The 17,889-nt window shown below is 38.9% G+C and overlaps 2 protein-coding genes across 6 annotated transcripts; both read left to right on the top strand.

Moving 5' to 3' along the window:
* The first annotated feature begins 10,858 nt into the window (after positions 1-10,858).
* LOC112279733 (uncharacterized) lies at positions 10,859-11,972 on the top strand. Its single transcript, XM_024514409.3, has 2 exons — positions 10,859-11,294; positions 11,440-11,972. The coding sequence occupies exons 1-2, from the start codon at positions 11,079-11,081 to the stop codon at positions 11,584-11,586; spliced, it is 363 nt and encodes a 120-aa protein (XP_024370177.1). The 5' UTR covers positions 10,859-11,078; the 3' UTR covers positions 11,587-11,972.
* A 764-nt stretch (positions 11,973-12,736) lies between these two features.
* LOC112279561 (uncharacterized) lies at positions 12,737-17,471 on the top strand. Of its 5 annotated transcripts, XM_024514137.3 has the most exons (9): positions 13,251-13,380; positions 13,756-13,805; positions 14,683-14,782; positions 15,098-15,218; positions 15,562-15,659; positions 15,838-15,952; positions 16,088-16,212; positions 16,450-16,526; positions 16,652-17,471. In XM_024514137.3, the coding sequence occupies exons 3-9, from the start codon at positions 14,729-14,731 to the stop codon at positions 16,776-16,778; spliced, it is 717 nt and encodes a 238-aa protein (XP_024369905.1). In that variant the 5' UTR covers positions 13,251-13,380; positions 13,756-13,805; positions 14,683-14,728; the 3' UTR covers positions 16,779-17,471. The 5 variants fall into 5 exon arrangements, with proteins under 5 accessions (XP_024369908.1, XP_024369904.1, XP_024369907.1 ...); XM_024514140.3 differs by lacking the exons at positions 13,251-13,380; positions 13,756-13,805 and adding an exon at positions 12,737-13,157 and having other exon boundaries at positions 15,101-15,218; XM_024514136.3 differs by lacking the exons at positions 13,251-13,380; positions 13,756-13,805 and adding an exon at positions 12,843-13,157.
* The last annotated feature ends 418 nt before the right edge of the window (positions 17,472-17,889 follow it).

The following is a 17,889-nucleotide window of genomic DNA, read 5'->3' on the forward strand; positions in this document are numbered from 1 at the left end:
TTTAAAGAATATTCTAAGAGAATATTCAAAGAATCTTTTGGAAGTTTTTAGAGACTTCTTTCTAGAAGGTTCTAGAAACTTGTCTCTAGAAAGGTCTAAGGACTATGTTCCTAACATCACCTCCTCCTTTAGCTTTGAGGTCTCCGAGAAGCAATGTTATCGTCAGTCAATACCAACGCAAGAAAATGAAGATCTGTCGCATAACCTCTGCTATGAACTCCAATTGTTGTTCACGAGGCAAGTGATTCAATGGTCCTTGAAGCCACCGGTAGTGGCCCACGCCTTCAACTTCCGACCAAGCATGAACCTCCGTGTCTTCATTGTGAAATTGTCCTGCAAACACTCCTTCTCGCTGACCATTGTAGGCAGGCTCGACCTCAAATACAATCACCAGCGATCTGTTGCTCGAAATCCTTCGACGTCGTCGTGGTGCAAGCGGTTCTTCATCTCGCGGTCGTCTTCGTGAGCTAGTTGCTTGAGATGACATGACAAGTGTAGTATCTTGGCTATCCATATTCAAAGGCTAAAACAATAAGAACAAACTTGGGCTACTAACAAAGTTCTATGCTATCTTGGAGAGAATGACTACATCAACTATGGATTTTGGTGGTGCTCTCTCCTCTTTTCTGTTTTCTGGATGAGCAAGCTTCAGTAAGAAGCTATCGTCGAACCGGCTTGGGTTTCTCAGGATATCGTCGATGAAACTCCTGTACCTTTTGCGGCGCATTCGCGAGATTTTCGGCCGGCTCCCATGTTCGTTCATTAATATCGTAACCGCTCCAATGCACAAAGTATTCTAATTTACCCCGTCTTTGCAGTGAATCCAGGACCTTTTCTACCTCGTATTCTTCGTGGTTCTCTATTTCTATGCTAGGTGGTGGACATTGTACTCTTTTAGGAAAAGACGATTCTCGATAAGGCTCCAACAAAGAAACATGAAAGACAGGATGTACCTTCATAGTAGCTGGTAACTCCAAACGATACGCTACAAGATTGATCTGCTTCTGGATAACAAATGGTCCCAATCTCCGATAGTCCAATTTGTCACATGGCCGCTTGGTCTTAATATTTCGTCGAAGCAGCCAAACTTTGTCTCCAATCGTGAATTTAGGTGCCTGATTCCGAAATTTGTCCACGGACGCCTTGTAAGATTCTTGGGCAGTTTGCAATTGAAGCTTCAATGTAGTTTGAAGCTGCGAAAGCTCCTTCACCAATCCTTCAGCTGCCGGATTGTTAATTGTTGACAAACTCCATAAGTCAAGCTTCGGATGGTATCCATAATTGGAAAAGAATGGCGTTTGTTGAGTTGACGCATGAAGGGTGTTGTTATATGCGAACTCGGCTAGCGATAGATATGCGACCCAATCATCTTGTTAATAGTTGATGGTGCAACGTAAATATTGCTCTAAAACTTGATTCACTCGTTTTGTTTGGCCGTCCGTCTGAGGATGAAATGCCGAAGAAAGCTTGATATCCACCTTCAATATTTCAAAAAGAGATTTCCAAAACTTTGACACAAACTGGGTTCCTCAATCCGATACGATATCATCTGGTAGACCATGATATCGATACACATTATCAAGAAAGAGTCTTGCTGTGTCTTCGCTTGACGATGTCTTCTTGCAAGGGACAAAATGTGCCATCTTTGTAAGCCGGTCTATGACAACAAAAATGCTGTCAAATGAATTCGATAGTGGTAGATCCGTAATAAAGTCCATGGAAACCGAAGACCATGGTCGACGCGGAATAGGCAATGGCTGTAGAAGTCCATAAGGCCGATGTCGAGGGTTTTTGGATCTTGAACAAATGTCACAAGATACAACAAAATCTTTCACATCCTTCCACATTTGAGGCCACCAGAAATCGCGGGAAATAAGTTCCAAGGTCTTATTGAATCCAAAATGTCCCGCAGTTGGAAAGTCATGACGAGATTGAAGAACTCGGAGTCGTGTTGGCCCTTTTGGGATATACAACCGCTCTTCAAAATATATTAGATCTCCTTCCATCTTGAATTTATCATCACTAGCATGTTGCTTGATATCAAGGGCTAGAGAATCTTCAATGGTTGCGGCCTGTACCTAGTCGAGGAAGTCAGCATCAATTGGTACAATAGCTGCGTTGAGCCGAAATTTCTCTGGCTTCAACAATGTCGTGCACTGTTGATCAAATGCTGCATCTCCAGCCTTAGGCGCGAGATATGATCTCCTTGATAATGCATCGGACAACCCTTGTTGCTTCCCAGGCCGATAAGTAATAACAAAGTCAAACCTGGATAGCGACATACTCCATTGAGCTTGACGCCAATTCAAAATCCGAGCCGACATAAAATACTCCAAATTCTTGTGATCCGTATATACGGTCATTGGATGTGCAGTTCCTTCGAGAAAGTGGCGCCACTCTTGGAAAGAATCTACTATAGCAAGGAGTTCCTTATCGTGGATCTCATAGTTGATCTCAGCAGCAGAGAATTTTCGAGAATAGAACGCAACTGGATGGAGCTTCTCATCTACGCCCATCTGTGAAAGTACAGCTCCCAAAGCAAAATCCGAAGCATCTGTCTCCAAATAAAAGGCCTTTGTAAAGTCCGGATGTACCAAGATTGGAGCTGTAGTAAATACCATCTTCAAATCTTGAAATGCTTTTTCTGCGATAGGTCTCCATTCGAGCTTGTCCTTACATGTTAACCGAGTGAGGGGGGCAGCAACTTGAGAATAATTCTTGATGAAGATCCGATAGTAGTTAGCAAATCCAAGAAAACATTGTACGTCCCTAACCGTCTTTGGAACTTCCCAAGACATGATTGGTTCTACCTTCTTTGGATCCATCTTCAAGCCTTCCGTAGTCGCGATGAATCCCAAAAACTCCATCTCAGTTTGGTGAAATAAGCACTTCTCCAATTTGGCATAGAGTCCTCGCTCCCGTAGTTTTTTGAGTACCAGACGAACATGCTTCTCATGTTCTTCCTCGTTCTTAGAAAATATCAAAATATCATCTAGATAGATGACAACAAAATCGTCTAGATGCTCTCGAAAGATGTCATTCATCATGTGTTGAAAGACCGCTGGAGCATTAGTAAGACCAAATGGCATGACATTGTATTCAAAATGGCCATACCTTGTTCGGAACGGTGTCTTCCATTCATCTCCTTCCTTAATTCGCACAAGGTTGTAAGCTCCCCTTAGGTCAATCTTTGTAAAGATCCTTGCACGCCCAAGTTGTTCTAGAAGACCAGAGATCAAAGGCAGTGGGTAGCGATTCTTTTTTGTCACCTTGTTGAGACCTCGATAGTCCACGCACATCCGTAGTGAGCCATCCTTCTTCTTCACAAATAAGATTGGTGCCCCAACTGGCGATTTCGAATGATGGATGAAGTTCTTGGCTAGATTCTCGTCAATATACTTCCGCAACTCAGTCAACTCCGTCTGCGACAAATTGTAGATTGGTCCAAAAGGTGGTTGTGCTCCTTCTTGCAATTCAATGGCACAGTCATAGGGTCGATGCTTTGGCAGCATATCAACATTTTTCTTTTCAAAGACATCTTTGAATTCTTCATACTGCTTTGGAATAACCAAAGTCGGAGTTGCATCTTCTCGAGTCGGAGTTGCGAAGATGACAAGAGGTGTATTTTGCTTGGCTTCCTTCATGAAAGCCCTTGCACCTATAAACAAGGATTTGTTTCTAGACATTGTCTTGGCAGATTCCACCTTCAAGGAGTTTGTTGGAAATGTCACTTTCCGCAACTTCCAATCTATCAATGGATTATATCTATCAAGCCAAGATAGTCCCAAAATGATAGGACATGAAGGGGTCTTGATAACATTAAACACAATATTGCTCTCATGGTATTCAAGACGTACCTTCAATGGTTTAGTTTCATGGATAACATTGCCCGAAGACAATGGTCGTCCGTCTATGACTTCTATATGGACAGGCTTAAGTTTCTTTACAAGAGAAATATTGTGAAGCTTGGCAAACTCTTCATCTATAAAGCAAGCGGATGCACCCGAGTCTAATAAAGCATCGACTTGTAGTTCTTGAATACCCAGATGTAAAGGTACCATAAAACAATCTGAAGGTTGAGCTGAGAGAAAGGGACCTTGATTAATTTTGGATGTTGAGATGTCTAGCCGCACGGTCCCTATTGTGGCTGAGCGTCCTTGTTTTCCTGCATGTTTGTACTCCTGAGTCTTGTTGTTTGAGGCTTCTGTTTCTTCCGACAATCTACAGCTTTATGGCCCGCTTCTCCGCAATATAAACACAAGTTTTGTTCAAACCGTCGCTTCCTTTCCTCAGCTGTGAGGGGTTTGAAACGTACCGCATCAATTTGCATGGGTTCAGGATCTGTGGAGTGATTCTCTGGACCTTTTGAAAATGTAGCAAATGCTCCATCATTTCTCCAGCTTGATCGTCTTTCTTGTCGTAATTCAAAGAGGCGGTTGTCACAAATAATTGCCTGAGATATAAGTTCTTCTAAAGTATCCGCCTTAGGCATGGTGATCAATAAGTTCTTGACATCATCTCTCAGTCCATATCGAAATCGTGTCATGAACGCCTTATCATTCCAATCAAGATCACATGTAAGCTGTTGAAATTCTGCAGCATAGATTGCAGCAGAACATGATCCTTGTCGCAGATTTTGTATCTTTCTTTCAGCCACTCTTTCTCGATCACTATCTCCAAATGCAGCAGTAAGTCTCTCTATGAAAGCCTCTAGGTCGTACAATATTGGAGAATCCTTCTCCAATAGTGGAGCAAACCAAGAGCGAGCATTTCCTGATAGAAGAGTACCTATGAAAGCAACCTGGGTAAATCCATTCGGATAACGAGAAGGGTATAGGCGTAGATAAAGCCGTACTTGTTGCACAAAACCTCGGAAGTTGGCTCTTGTTCCGTCAAACTTGTCTGGCTTACTCGCTTTTGGTTCTTTCGTACTAATCCTTGAAGTATCCATAGGGGTCGTATGTGACACATGTCTTGCTTCTCTCAGTCGAATAATCTCTTGTTGTAGGCTATGAATTTCGCTTCTAGCTTCTTCGGTCACTAGATCAATTTGAGGTTCTTTACTTGGATTGCGAAGAAATGCAATCTCCTTTCGTACACTATTCATAAGAGCTTGAAGATCTGCAAGAGTTGCCACTCTATTGTCTACTTGTGGAGATGCACTGTCTATGACCTGGTCTACTTCCATATTTAGAGAATAGATGGATTAAAATTTTGAGAGAAGAAGAAATTCCTAAGTCTCTTAGAGAAAATTGTAGCACTACCTGTCACTAAAACCTACTCGGAGAAAAGGAAAAAAAACACTAAACGATTTCAGTTTTAGAGGAGGGTAATCCGCAACCTCTAAAAATGCCTCAATGCTTTCAAGAAGAGGGGTAATCAGCACTCTATCAAGAAGGCAAAGCTCTGAAATCGATGTTAACAGTCTTTTTTACTAGCTATGCTAAACAAAAAGAAGGAATTAATATCAGTCCAAGAGAGGGTAATCCGCAACCCTTAGAACGCTCAAGTATCTCCAAGGAAAGGGGTAGTCCACTCTCTGCCTCAAAGAACTAAGCTCTGATATTGTGATTGAGAAAATATCAGTTTAGAGGAAGGTAATCCGCAACCCCTAAAGCGCTAGAATACCTTCAAGAAGAGGGGTAATCCGCTCTCAAACAAGAAGGATTCAGCTCTGATATTAAGATAAAGGTAGTCTCGACAAACTGTCACGGACCAAAAATACAAACAAGAAATCTAAACAAGAAGTTCAAGAAGAAATGACAAGAACTAGATTATCAGATGAGTACAAGAGCAACGCCAAGAGAATTGAGCTAGAGCTTCAAGAGATGTGTTGTCGAGACTGAAGAACTCTTCAGCCTCGACTCTTATATATACTACTGGCCTATGGTTCTAAGGAAGCGCATCAAGAAGCTTCCCAAGAACTATGAAGCTTCTCGAGCAACTATCCAAGAGCTAGGAAGCTTCTCAAGTAACTTCGTAGAATCTACTAAAATATTCTAAGAATCTTCTAGAGCCTTCTAAGGGAATCTTTAGGGAATCTTCAAAGAATCTTTAGAGAATCTTTAAAGAATATTCTAAAAGAATATTCAAGGAATCTTCTAGAAGTTTCTAGAGACTTTTTTCTAGAAGGTTCTAGAAACTTGTCTCTAAAAAGGTCTAAGGACTATATTCCTAACAGCTTGATATTGTAAAGGAAGTCACATGAAAAATCTTATCAGTATTTTATTTCCAATAATATTCAAAAAAATTCAAAATAATAAACCATTTTTTTAATAACCAAAATTACGACCAAAAACACACATATATATACATATATATCTATATCTATATATCAAAAAAATTGATAAAATTTCCTTATATTTCATGCTCCAAAACTTTTGAAGATATGATTTAATCTAAATTCAAAAGCATGTGGCATAAAATGTTTTTAACATGAAGTAGGTATGGATGAATAGTTAAGAAGGGCATAAAGAAAATTATATGTTTAAAATATGAAATATTCTACAAAAATAAGGAAGTATAATTGAAGGAATATAAAGGAATTGATTGTAGGTATCATATTATTGATTAAAAAGTCATAAGGTGACATGACAATGGATAGAAAGTCAACAAAGGTAAAGTCAACAAAGGTTAACAACCAATAATGGTAGAATCCAATGAAAGTGTTAAATTTAAAGCTTTGATGTAAACATAGAGAAGTTTTAACATTACAATACTAAAATGTATGCTATTTTTAAAGCCATTATATGAGCAAGAAGTGAAGGCATCAGCATTTAGACATCATATCACTCTATCACTTGAATAAAATTTAGATGTTTGAACTAATATTTTAGTAAAGCTTGACCATATTTCAGTACAAAGAATATGTTAGATGAATTTGTGTGTGCTATGTTTAAAATTTGGTGGCATGAAAGTTTTTTTAATTAAAAAAAAAAATCAAGTAATTTTCATAAATATTATTTGATGTTTTTTAAATATTTTAAATAATAAAATATTGATTTTTAATTATTTCATGAAAAAGAAATTTATTAAAAATTTAAGTATATTTTTAAATCAAATAATATTTTTTTCAAAATTTATTACAAAATATATATGTAATATATGTGTATATATATATATTCATATACAAAAACAAACATAAAAACTTACTATCAAAAAAATTATTATTAGTTTTATATGCATTGTATATATATGTATATATATGCATGTATCTAACAAATATACATGTCATATATTTTTTTATGTAATTTTTACTTTAATATTTCAAGAATTATATTTTTTTTTTTAACTTTTTGGCACAATTGCAATTAGGAGTTATCTACTGTAAATATTATTGTATAATCAAAAACCTTGAACCATGTTAAACTTTATCATAGAACTATGCAATGGCATTCTTATGGTTTATGTTTTTTTTTTTTCTTTTGGCATATAAACCACAGGATACTAGTGAATGTTACTGAGACTTGTGGCAAAATCACAAAACTTTTTCACACCTTTTCCAATTGCCCTATCATTAAAAAAAAGGGTACGAGGAACTTAAACTGAAATACTCATCAAAATCTCACTTATTAGTTGATTTGTCTTTACATCTTTACATGGAAATAATTCCAATCTTCTTCAACTTACAAGTCAGAGATTCCATTGTGAGCTTAGATTAGCATGACCCTTGATTCATCCACATTCATCTTCCATTATGAGCTTGTGCAATTCACTTATCCATGCACCCAATTCTACTATTCTTATATTAGTTGTTGATGACCTAGAAGGCCATGTTCCACCTTGGATCTTTGTTTCTACATTCTAGGATTGGTAGTTGAATCCATAAGTCCCAATTTGTCATTCTTTCTTCTATCTCTATTGTCGTCTTGTCAAGACTTGGAAGAATAAATTAGAGATTATTTTTGGGAATTGTTACATAGGTACCATTTTTTAAAGCATGGACACCATCTTTTTATGATATGGATATCTCATGTGTCACACACCTCTGCATACACACACTAATATCCATCCTACTTGAATATTTTGTGATGATCAAATTATTACTATTGAAAAAGATTATGAAAAAAAATAAAAAAGTTATAAATAATAATAATAATGTCTTATTTTTTTGTTTGAATGATTGATATCACATATTAATATTAAAATGTATGTTCCATGTTAGAGAAAATAAACTTTATACAATAAAATTGCATAAATATCTAAAGATGTAACATTTATTTTAAAATAAATAAATCTCAATAAATTAAGAGAGCCACAAAAGAGGTGTCCAACTAGCATTTCTCTTTTTTTTTTTTTTTTTTTTTCATGTGTTTGCACTTTTTTCAAGTGGTTTTTGTTGGATGAAGAGTTTGTTGTTGATATTTAAACCATACAAAAGTTGACTATACTATTTTGTTAGACATATGATATATATATATATATATATATATACAAGCATACTGCAATCTTTAAGTAATTTCGTTTTAAAGGCTATGAATAATGAACTGTTTGTTAACTCTGATAATCACATGCTTCTAAACATGATCTCTTAAATTAGAAGTAGTACAATTCTTTTCATTTTCCATCAGTCAAATACTGAGTTTACAAGTAGTGTGAATTAAGTGATAAAAATTTAAGTAAACATGTGCTTTATCAAATAGACACTAATATCAGATTATAAAATTAATTTCTTGCTCAAGACTCTATGTTTTGTTGAATATATCAATGATTTCATAAAAGTGTATTGTGTAGCATTTTATTCATTGCAAAAGGATCATATACTCAATGTTTCTTCAAGATTACAATAAATATTTTCAGAAGCTCTTCAATTACATACTCTATTTTGCTTTATCATCTTTTTTGTTGTTGATGCATTGTAGTGTATCCATTACATTTACATTTCTTAAATCTCATATACAAAAATAAATGTGAGTGCAATCTCATATAACAAAAATTTATTTTTCCACATATAAATAAGAAGGTGTGTTTACATATATATATATATATATATATATATATTCATACTCAAATACAACATTAATCAATTGTCTTCAATTGCCTCAGAATACAAACCACCAACATCATGGGCATAGTGTCCTTCACAATCAAAGTTTTGTTATATTTTTTTTAAAGTGCAATAAGCCCTTGTAAGGCACATAGAGGATTTTCATGTAGACAAGACTTTCTATACCATAAATGTTCATTATAATAATAATTAAATGATACAAAAAATATAAAAGTAGTAATGAGTTTTAAAGGTAGATTACTGTTTATTGCTCTTCTATTTGCAATAGTATATGATAATAATGATATCATAGTTTAAGTTCAAAATATTAAACAGAAAAAAGAAAAAGAAAATAAAAATTTACTTAAAAGAAGAATGATACTCAGTATCAAGTAACTACTTTACATTGGTTACATTATATAATTTTTGTGTAAAATTACATAAGTTATTTCAGGATGGATTAGTTCCTGCAGTTAGATCACCTCAGAATGAAGTATGTGTGTATGTATGTATATATACATGTACAAGAAACTTATTTCTCCAACAAATGTGAAGATACAAACTATTCTTCATACCATCTTCTTCAACCACATTCATACATATATTTGAAGAAATACATTTATTCATTTTTAATATATTGAACACAATGTGGCACTCATGCATAAAATAAACCCTAAATTCATGGCCGATTCTCAAAGTGGGCTCCAACCATCTCTTGCCCTCTTGCAAGAGCCAATACAAAGTTGATGACCCTTTGGACTCCATTGGACTACAAAGTGTAGTAAGTAGCAGAGAAGAAGAATCATACCTCCACGTGGGATTCATTCATTGGGTCCACCCAACCCCACTTTTTTATGAATGAAGTTGCCAACGTGGCATGATTCCAAAAGAAAGGCTCTCTCATGTGGAGAAGAGGACGGATCTGGTGTGAACGATGGGGAATCAAAAGACCCCCCCCATCCCAAGACTTGCGGCAGATGCCTGGCTTGCGTGTCATCACCACCTGCTTCCACGTAAGGTGACATATTGATGCCACGTCACTGTTCCACGTCATCCGTGTCGGCTCCACCAATTCCCTGTATGTATGTATGTATGTATATAATCATAGTCTACATGGAAATATAACAATGGGACTTCTAATTTATTTTATTCTCTTGGAATGAGTGAAGTTTACGAATGTTTTTGAAGAGTATGTGAATACACTGGTTTGAACTGTAAGGTATAGTGAAATGCATCATCATTATAAAAAAAAAAATAATTAATCAATTAAATAAATGTGAATTGCAGCTCAAGAAACAAGTGGAAGATCAAGGAAGCTAACGATGCTTATAAGAGATATCTAGCACTAAACCAATGGAATAAATTTTGTACATAAATAAATAAATAAATTTGAATCAATTAATGTTACATTTGGATTGAAAATAAAATGACTGCTAAGTATTGGTTAGGTACATATTTGAAGCGGTTGCAATTAAACACCTTATATGATTACCCATAGCCCAATTTGTCAAAAGAACTGCTACAATGCATGCAGCAGTTAAGTTCATCACATGATACACAATTTGTTTTTTCAAAAACATTCATTATGATTTGCTGACAACATTCACTGACAGTATCCGTAGTATCATATATATATATATATATATATTAATACAATACTATGGATTTTTCAGGTTTATATATTTTACCATAGATCTTGATGCATTCTCATTTAGACTAACCTTTGTATGTATGTTTGAACTTGTACAATAATGTTACAAAATACACAAAAAAAGGTATGAATCATCTAAAAAACGTGAATTCCAGACTTCCTATCTCTCTACACACAAATGTACCATAGAAATGTTTTTGGCATATACCTGCGGAAGGGCTTCTACGCAGACATGGACGAACGCCCGAGAGTCGCCGAAGCCCTTCGCCGCGCGGAGCCAGTGAGATCTGTGCTGTCGTGACGGGGATGGCGATCCCCCACGAACCCAGCCCTGATTGCGTCGAACACTGGGTTCAATTGGTGCAGTCAGTCAGTGCTAGTGTAGTTTCACCAAACTGGGGACTGTGCTTTCCGATTCCTCTGCAACGGAAGCTTTCGTAGATGCAGGGGGTAGAACACGTGCCAGGCGCCGGGGAGTTCGGCAAACACACGCAGCGCGAGGATCCGATGCGGTTTGGTTGCGAGGAGTTGCCGGCGACGGAACGTGAACAAGAGGGGAGAATGCGAACAGTTTCCTGGAATCGAGAGGCCGAAACAGGCTGTACGACTTCCAGTCGGCCCCGTGTGGTGCCATCTGCGCGCTCTGGGTCTCTTCTGGTGTCGTCTCGACTTGTTCCTGGGCGGGTGCATCGGATTAGTTCCGAACCTGCTTTGCGTGCATCCAATCCATCGCGCACACTGCCGCTGGCAGAAGTATCCCACAGATGCCCGTGAGACTGACTGTGTCTGTGTGTGAGTGCAGGAGCTGAACATGCGGTGCGAACCAGCAGTCAGCGCAGATTCTGCAGAGCTCAGTCTCCAGATGGTCGATTTCAAATCTTCAGGAAGACCCATCCATTGCCCAACTAAAAATGTAGAAGATTACATGCAGCAGATTCTGCGGTGCTAATCGACATATCGTAAACATAGCATGTTTCTGGTGGATTAAGGAAGAAACCATACGGGAGCTTCGCTTTTGTCTAGTACCGCGAAGATTTCTTTCAGTTCCTGGGAGGAGACCAGATGGGTTGCCGAATTCCCACTTCGCTACGAATAATTCTAGTAATGTATGTATGTATGTATATAAATATATATACATACATACATATATGTATTATGGGTATGTCTATCTAACTATCCAAGTTATTCCTAGTTCATTGTCGATGTACATTTCGTGAATACATGCAAACCGTTCTGTTTTTCACAATCGATGTAACTTCGCTGTAACAATCAGAAGATGACGACTGAGACTTTTGAGATTTTAAAGCGGTTGAAATTCAAAAATTTGTGGCAGAATTCTGTTTTGGTATTTTTGTTCAATCCTAATTTTCGTATAGTATGTCTGCATGTGTGTGTGTGTGTGTGTATTGTGTCTCTCTCTACCTGTGTTTATATTTGTACATTTCAGCAAGTCCGGGATAGCCATCTGTTTTGTCCATTTTGCATCAAATAATTGCAAAGAATACAGAAAATTTGATGGCCTGGTTAGAAATGGAACAATTATGTTGATAATGTACACATACATACATACATACATACCAGAGCATCCTGATAATTGAGTATTCGTGTTTAATCCTTATTATTCTTATATATACATAAGCGATATATATATATATATATATATATATATATATATATGCAAATGTCTTTGAACACATAATCAGTGTGTGTTTAGGATTTTGACTCAAACATCGGTCACAACATGAGGAGGATATGTAATTATCATATCCACTTTCCAAGAGTATAAAAACATTGTCAAAATTGTGTATTTATAGTTTAAATTTTGGTGGGTACAAGTATGTTTCACTCATCGGAATCAAATTGTAGTGCACGCCTTATGAAGACTATTCACTTCACAACGTGCACAGGTCATAATGCATTTAGGAACCAGTTCATTACGAAAAGTAATTCTCTAAGGTCTGTCCGCTTCAAAAGTGGCTTCGGGGACTGTCGGTACGAAGCTTCGCTATCAGCTGGCTGCACTGACACGGCTTTCAATACGGGCAATCTCTCCGAAACAAGAATTTCACCGCATCGCTATTCTCTCTCTTCGCTCTGCTTGTGACGTTACTGGCCATCGCAACTGCAGAAGTTGGGGAACCGACGTATTCGACTCGGACACAAAAATCAGTTCATCAAGCTCCAAGTCTTGCGAACGAAGAGGGTGAGGTCAAGGAAGTGGCTGCACCCCAAGATCGTGTTTTACCTCCGACATAGTAATTGCCGGGAGCAGCTCGTGAAATTCTGCGAGGAAATTGGCATTTCAGAACTTGTGGTTTGTGGGAAGGGTTTGGGCAGGCAGGTCGGTAGGACAGTACAAGCGCCGGGCATGTCGTGGACAGAATGGGGATGCTAAAAATATAGGCTGGTGTTCGTGACTGCTTCGCGAGTATTCGAATTCCGGACCCGGAAGATACGAGTGGAGATGTTTCGCGGGCCATTGACAAGCCGGGTTGTGACTGGCCCAACTCCTGGGATCCGGTATTGACTTGGGTCCAGCTTATGCACCTCAGCCGAGCTGGGAGTGGTGTCTATATATTTGCTATTTATAATTTTGCTCAGAAGCCTAGTGAGTTTCGGGAGTGCGGTAAGGCTGTAGTGGGTCAATGCAGAGTTTCGCATGGAGTAATACTTTGCGCTTCAGTCGACCAGATCGTGAGCTTGGTTAGCCTTGATCGCGCTTGCTCAAGTTCCTTTCGTACTGGTGCGGAACTTGCCTCACATCCTTTCTGTGCAGTAGAGCGTCGGATATTTCTATGAATGCTGAGGCTTGTGGTCTTCCGAGGTGAAAGTGACCTTCTGGTGATGCACCTTTCGGTTCTTCTGTTTTTCTGAAGAGAATTGAATTCTCATAGGCGCTGCCGATGCCATTAATTCTCCTGATGCTAACGAATCATTTGGGCAAGTCTGTTTTGGAAAAGAGAACGCTACTTCAGCGAGAACTAGCCTGAATACACAGGCTCGTTTTAGAGCATATATCTGATTCAGGATCTCACGCGTATCGTCGCTGAATGGGTGCATTCGGGTTTCCGACGTGTTGCTTGGGATTTACTCGTGATTATTTCTGTTGATCTGACAGGACTGACACCTTTCCGCATTGCAAAGTCGTTTGTTACGTGCTAGGAGCCGGTAAGGATAACTCGGAGCCGAACTTGAGCACCGATGCTGCCGCTACTTCATAGTCCATCTTCGTCATTCTGCTATTCAAAAAGTCTCCTCATTAGAAGTCAGCACTGCTGTGTACCTTCCTTCGTGCACAATCCCGCTCACATAGTTGTATGGCCTTTCCGAAATGATCAGCTGGGAGTAGTTGAAGCAGTATTTCTCAGGTAGTTCGGCATTTTCATCGGTTGTATTTCGGAAAGATGTAGTTGGTGGCGGTAAAGGCACACTTTGCGGGTGTTACAGTTCATTACACGTAAGAAGTGATTTCCGAAGTGTCGCCAATTCCGAAAAGCCCCGTAAGAGTAGTTTGTCCCTTCCGAAAGGCAGCAGTCTTCTGCTCTCAACAACTGATGGGGTATGTGTTAGCTTGGGATATTGCGAGTTTTCTCTGGTTTCGGAGACGAGTAGAGAGTTTTTGTCCGCCCCACACGTTAGTTTTTGTGCACGACAATTTTTGCTTCTGTTGTGCCCCATCGGCTCGGGCATTTCTCTCGCTTGGAATGCGGCGCATACTGGACTTGTAATATTACTAAGGCGCTTGTTGTCGAAGTTCTTGCGAACGCAACATTACAGGGCTTTTATGGCTAGAGATGAATGACGCAAGCGATGGAATATTCACGTATGAGCGAGGCCCTTCTTCTTCTGAACGGCTCACCATCTTAGACGTAGCCTAGCACTGTAGCTAACAAACTGTTCTGATGAGCCGGCATTGTGTCCCGGGAATGGATATCAGTGTGAAGCTGGGAATTGATGCCTTTCCATCGCAGTGAATACTCAGTGTTTCGAATTGGAGTGTGTCGAGAAACTTGGTGAATTGATTAAATTCTTGTATCGTTTGCAGGTCGTTTTAATGTGTAATCACCTAGGCCTACAATTCTCTGACAACCATGGCAGTGGACACGTCTATGAGGACTCCCTCAGCAGCTACTCCACAGACCAAGGTGCTTGCTCTTGCAATGAATCTTTATCCTGCCAGATAAACCTTAGTTCTTGTAAAATATTAGTCGCCAGCTTCCAGAATGCAACTGGCCTTGTTCCAGTAAGTTATCTTTTGTCAGTGTTCGGATTCGATGGGCTGTGCAAAAGTGGAAGTTTAGGAGCTTAGACGCACATTTATGTTGTAGTTCATGGGATGGTTAAGTGTCATATCTTGATTCTGGATTCCTTAGCCGGGTCTATCAAACATTCTTTTGAGTGCTCTGGCTTTAATAAGATGTACCTTGGAATTGAATATTTGCTTGGATTGTTTTTTCCAGCAGGAAAGTGAAAACCCCACGGTACCTATAAAGGCCTGGTACTATAATGATAACGACGATCTTCCGAGCAAGCCGCACCAGTACTCTCCCAACCGAGAAGTGTCGATCGATCATCTGCAGAGTGAGTCCAGCATCACTCTGACCACTGTTCATAAGCATTCACTACAAACATTGGTATTAGAAATACGTCATAATGTCCGTCCGTCTGAATTTGGACGACGTGCATGTGAATTTCAGAAAAGTTGCAAGATTAGTTCGCAAATACAAACGACACCACCAATCAGACTTATTTTCAAACCTGCAAAGCTAATATGAGATGTGGTTCAAAATTAATTAGTGTATCGACGTGCTGGAAATTTCAATCTGTTGAAATCCACGCATTTCGCAGCTGCTTAGGTGAGAAAACGGGCTGCTAGCTTTTAATTCTCATGGTGCTCATTTTCATTCGAAGTATGTGACCACAGAGCTCGGAGTCCTTACATGGACCCAAATTGAAGCGGACGGCTACGAGAACAATAGATTCTTGAACAAGATTAAGGCTGTTCGGGGTTACAATTACGAGGTGAAGCTCGAAGTCATTTAATTATTTGTTTTCTTACCCACACCTACATCAATGGATAGAAGCAGCGCTCTTTCTGTATTGTGCAGAAGTCAACTCACACTTAAAACAAAGAAAGAAACGATTGGTGTCCTTTCAGTGTTATTTGACGTTATGTCCAATGCGTGATGTGGCCTTACAGGAGGTATTGACTGTTGCGCCTGGGAAGTTGCCAAATTTCGAGGCTAACACGAAGAAGTTTTTTATGGAGCACTTGCACGACCACGAAGAGATTCGTTTCATCCTTGATGGCATAGGTTGGTTCTACACACTCTTGGTGTTTTCTGCATTTTTTAGCATGATGGACAGCTTGGTGCTTTGGTGTTAGTTAGGAAATCGAATTTTGGTGATGCCTTGAAGCTAAAAGCCGCCTTGCTTTGATTTGAGTGCAGGTTACGAGGATGTGAGGGATTTTGACGGACAATGGATCCGAATCGAGATAAAGAAAGGCGATCTTATTGTATTGCCACCAGGCATGTACCACCGCTTCACCCTCGACGAGAAGCAGTATCTTAAGGTAGTTACTATCACTGGCTCTGTGAGCACCAAACGTTCATCTTTATTGACCTCATGACATCAGAAAAATGATGGAAAATTAATCAATCAACTGGGGACTGCAGGGAACCGAACATCCTGATGACTGTTAGCGTGGAAAAGTACTCCATGCAAATAGACTTCGTCTTTAACCCCCCTTTTCTAAGTCTACAAACTTGTAATCGCTGATCCGTAGATCCATGTGAAATTTGGCTGGCAGGCACTTCTGTTATACCAAGGGACCCCGAAGCGCATCCAGTTCGAGAAGTACCCCGAAACCGACAGCATGGAAGTCCGGTGTGTGACTGCACTAATTTTATGTCTTTTCAGGAACTAATTACCTGGCACTCAGAACTCAGCTTAGAATAATACTATCCCTGGCTATTAGACACTGATGTGTGATGCGCGTGGGTAATTCTTAGGCTGGACTATGTCCAATCAGTGCTGGAGCGGGAGCTGCAGTCGCCGTCGGAGAGGCAGCTCATCTCGGAATCGATGAACCAAGTCCTCGCGGCGACCACTAAAGCCATGGAAGTCATCACAGTGTGAACCAGCTCCCTGTACCAATTCCCTTACCTATTTCCCGTTAGCTCCCATGACGAACGTGCATTATATTCCCGAGCTAAAGCGTCGACATCTCCCGGAACGCCTCCATGGGTGCCACCTTAGCTTCAATCATCCACAACAGAGGGGCAATGTAAGCGACGTGGATCAATTCTCATATCTTGTGGGCTTCCATACCTCCTTCGGCTGCCAGTTGTTTGTATAATCGAAAAAATGGAGCACTGTAATAATCGTTTAGTTCCCGGGATTCGGTGTTTTCTAGCTCTTCTTTTCTTACTGTTCAGAAACAAGGATTTCCATCTGTAAGATGAGGTTCGATCAAGTTTAACACATGATGTTTTCCATGCCTGTTTTCTTTTTATAGGAATCCCATGTCTTTGTTAGTTAGGACAGGGAGAGAGAGAATACGCGAATCTCGGCCTGGATTCGAGATGGTCTCTAAAAATCTTAGTGGGCACACCACTCAGATCCAGTGCCGAAATAGCTTGCCATCCCTCTCGTGCTTTGCTTGAAACAGGAGCTCCGATTCTGTGCACTTTTTATTCTTTTTCCTTGTTAGGTGCCTAGTTTGCATGAGAGGAGGAGAGTAGATCTGACAACACATGTTTAGAGTATGATACAAACAAGCTGACGCACGATACGTGTAAAATAATTTGAAGATGTAACTTTTCTTTTCTATTTCTCATTTTTTGAAAACTAGAGTGGAATCTTTTTAGAGAAAACTAGTGTCAAAGCTATGTATTGGTTGCTTTTGGTTAACTTTCGTGAATTTCAAAATGTCATAAAGGAACATTTGTAAAGGACCACACTAAGGAAAGGAGATTGGACATATTTTGTGGAGAATCTTACTTTATCCAATATCCTTTCTTTGGTGCCACTTCTTATACCACAAGCACAAATTAATTATTGTGGTTTGTCAAATAGCACAACTATGGATTAAGTTTTTATTTTATAATAAATTATAATATGATATTTAAAAAAATATAATCTGATATCTATATATATATATATATATGAATATATGTTATTATATTAAATACATTATCTAAAGTAATATTTTAGATTTTTTTAGAGTAATAAATATTTTACTAAATAA

The sequence above is a fragment of the Physcomitrium patens genome, chromosome 3, assembly GCF_059467195.1.
Source record: "Physcomitrium patens ecotype Gransden chromosome 3, ASM5946719v1, whole genome shotgun sequence".
NCBI classification, from domain to species: domain Eukaryota; kingdom Viridiplantae; phylum Streptophyta; class Bryopsida; order Funariales; family Funariaceae; genus Physcomitrium; species Physcomitrium patens.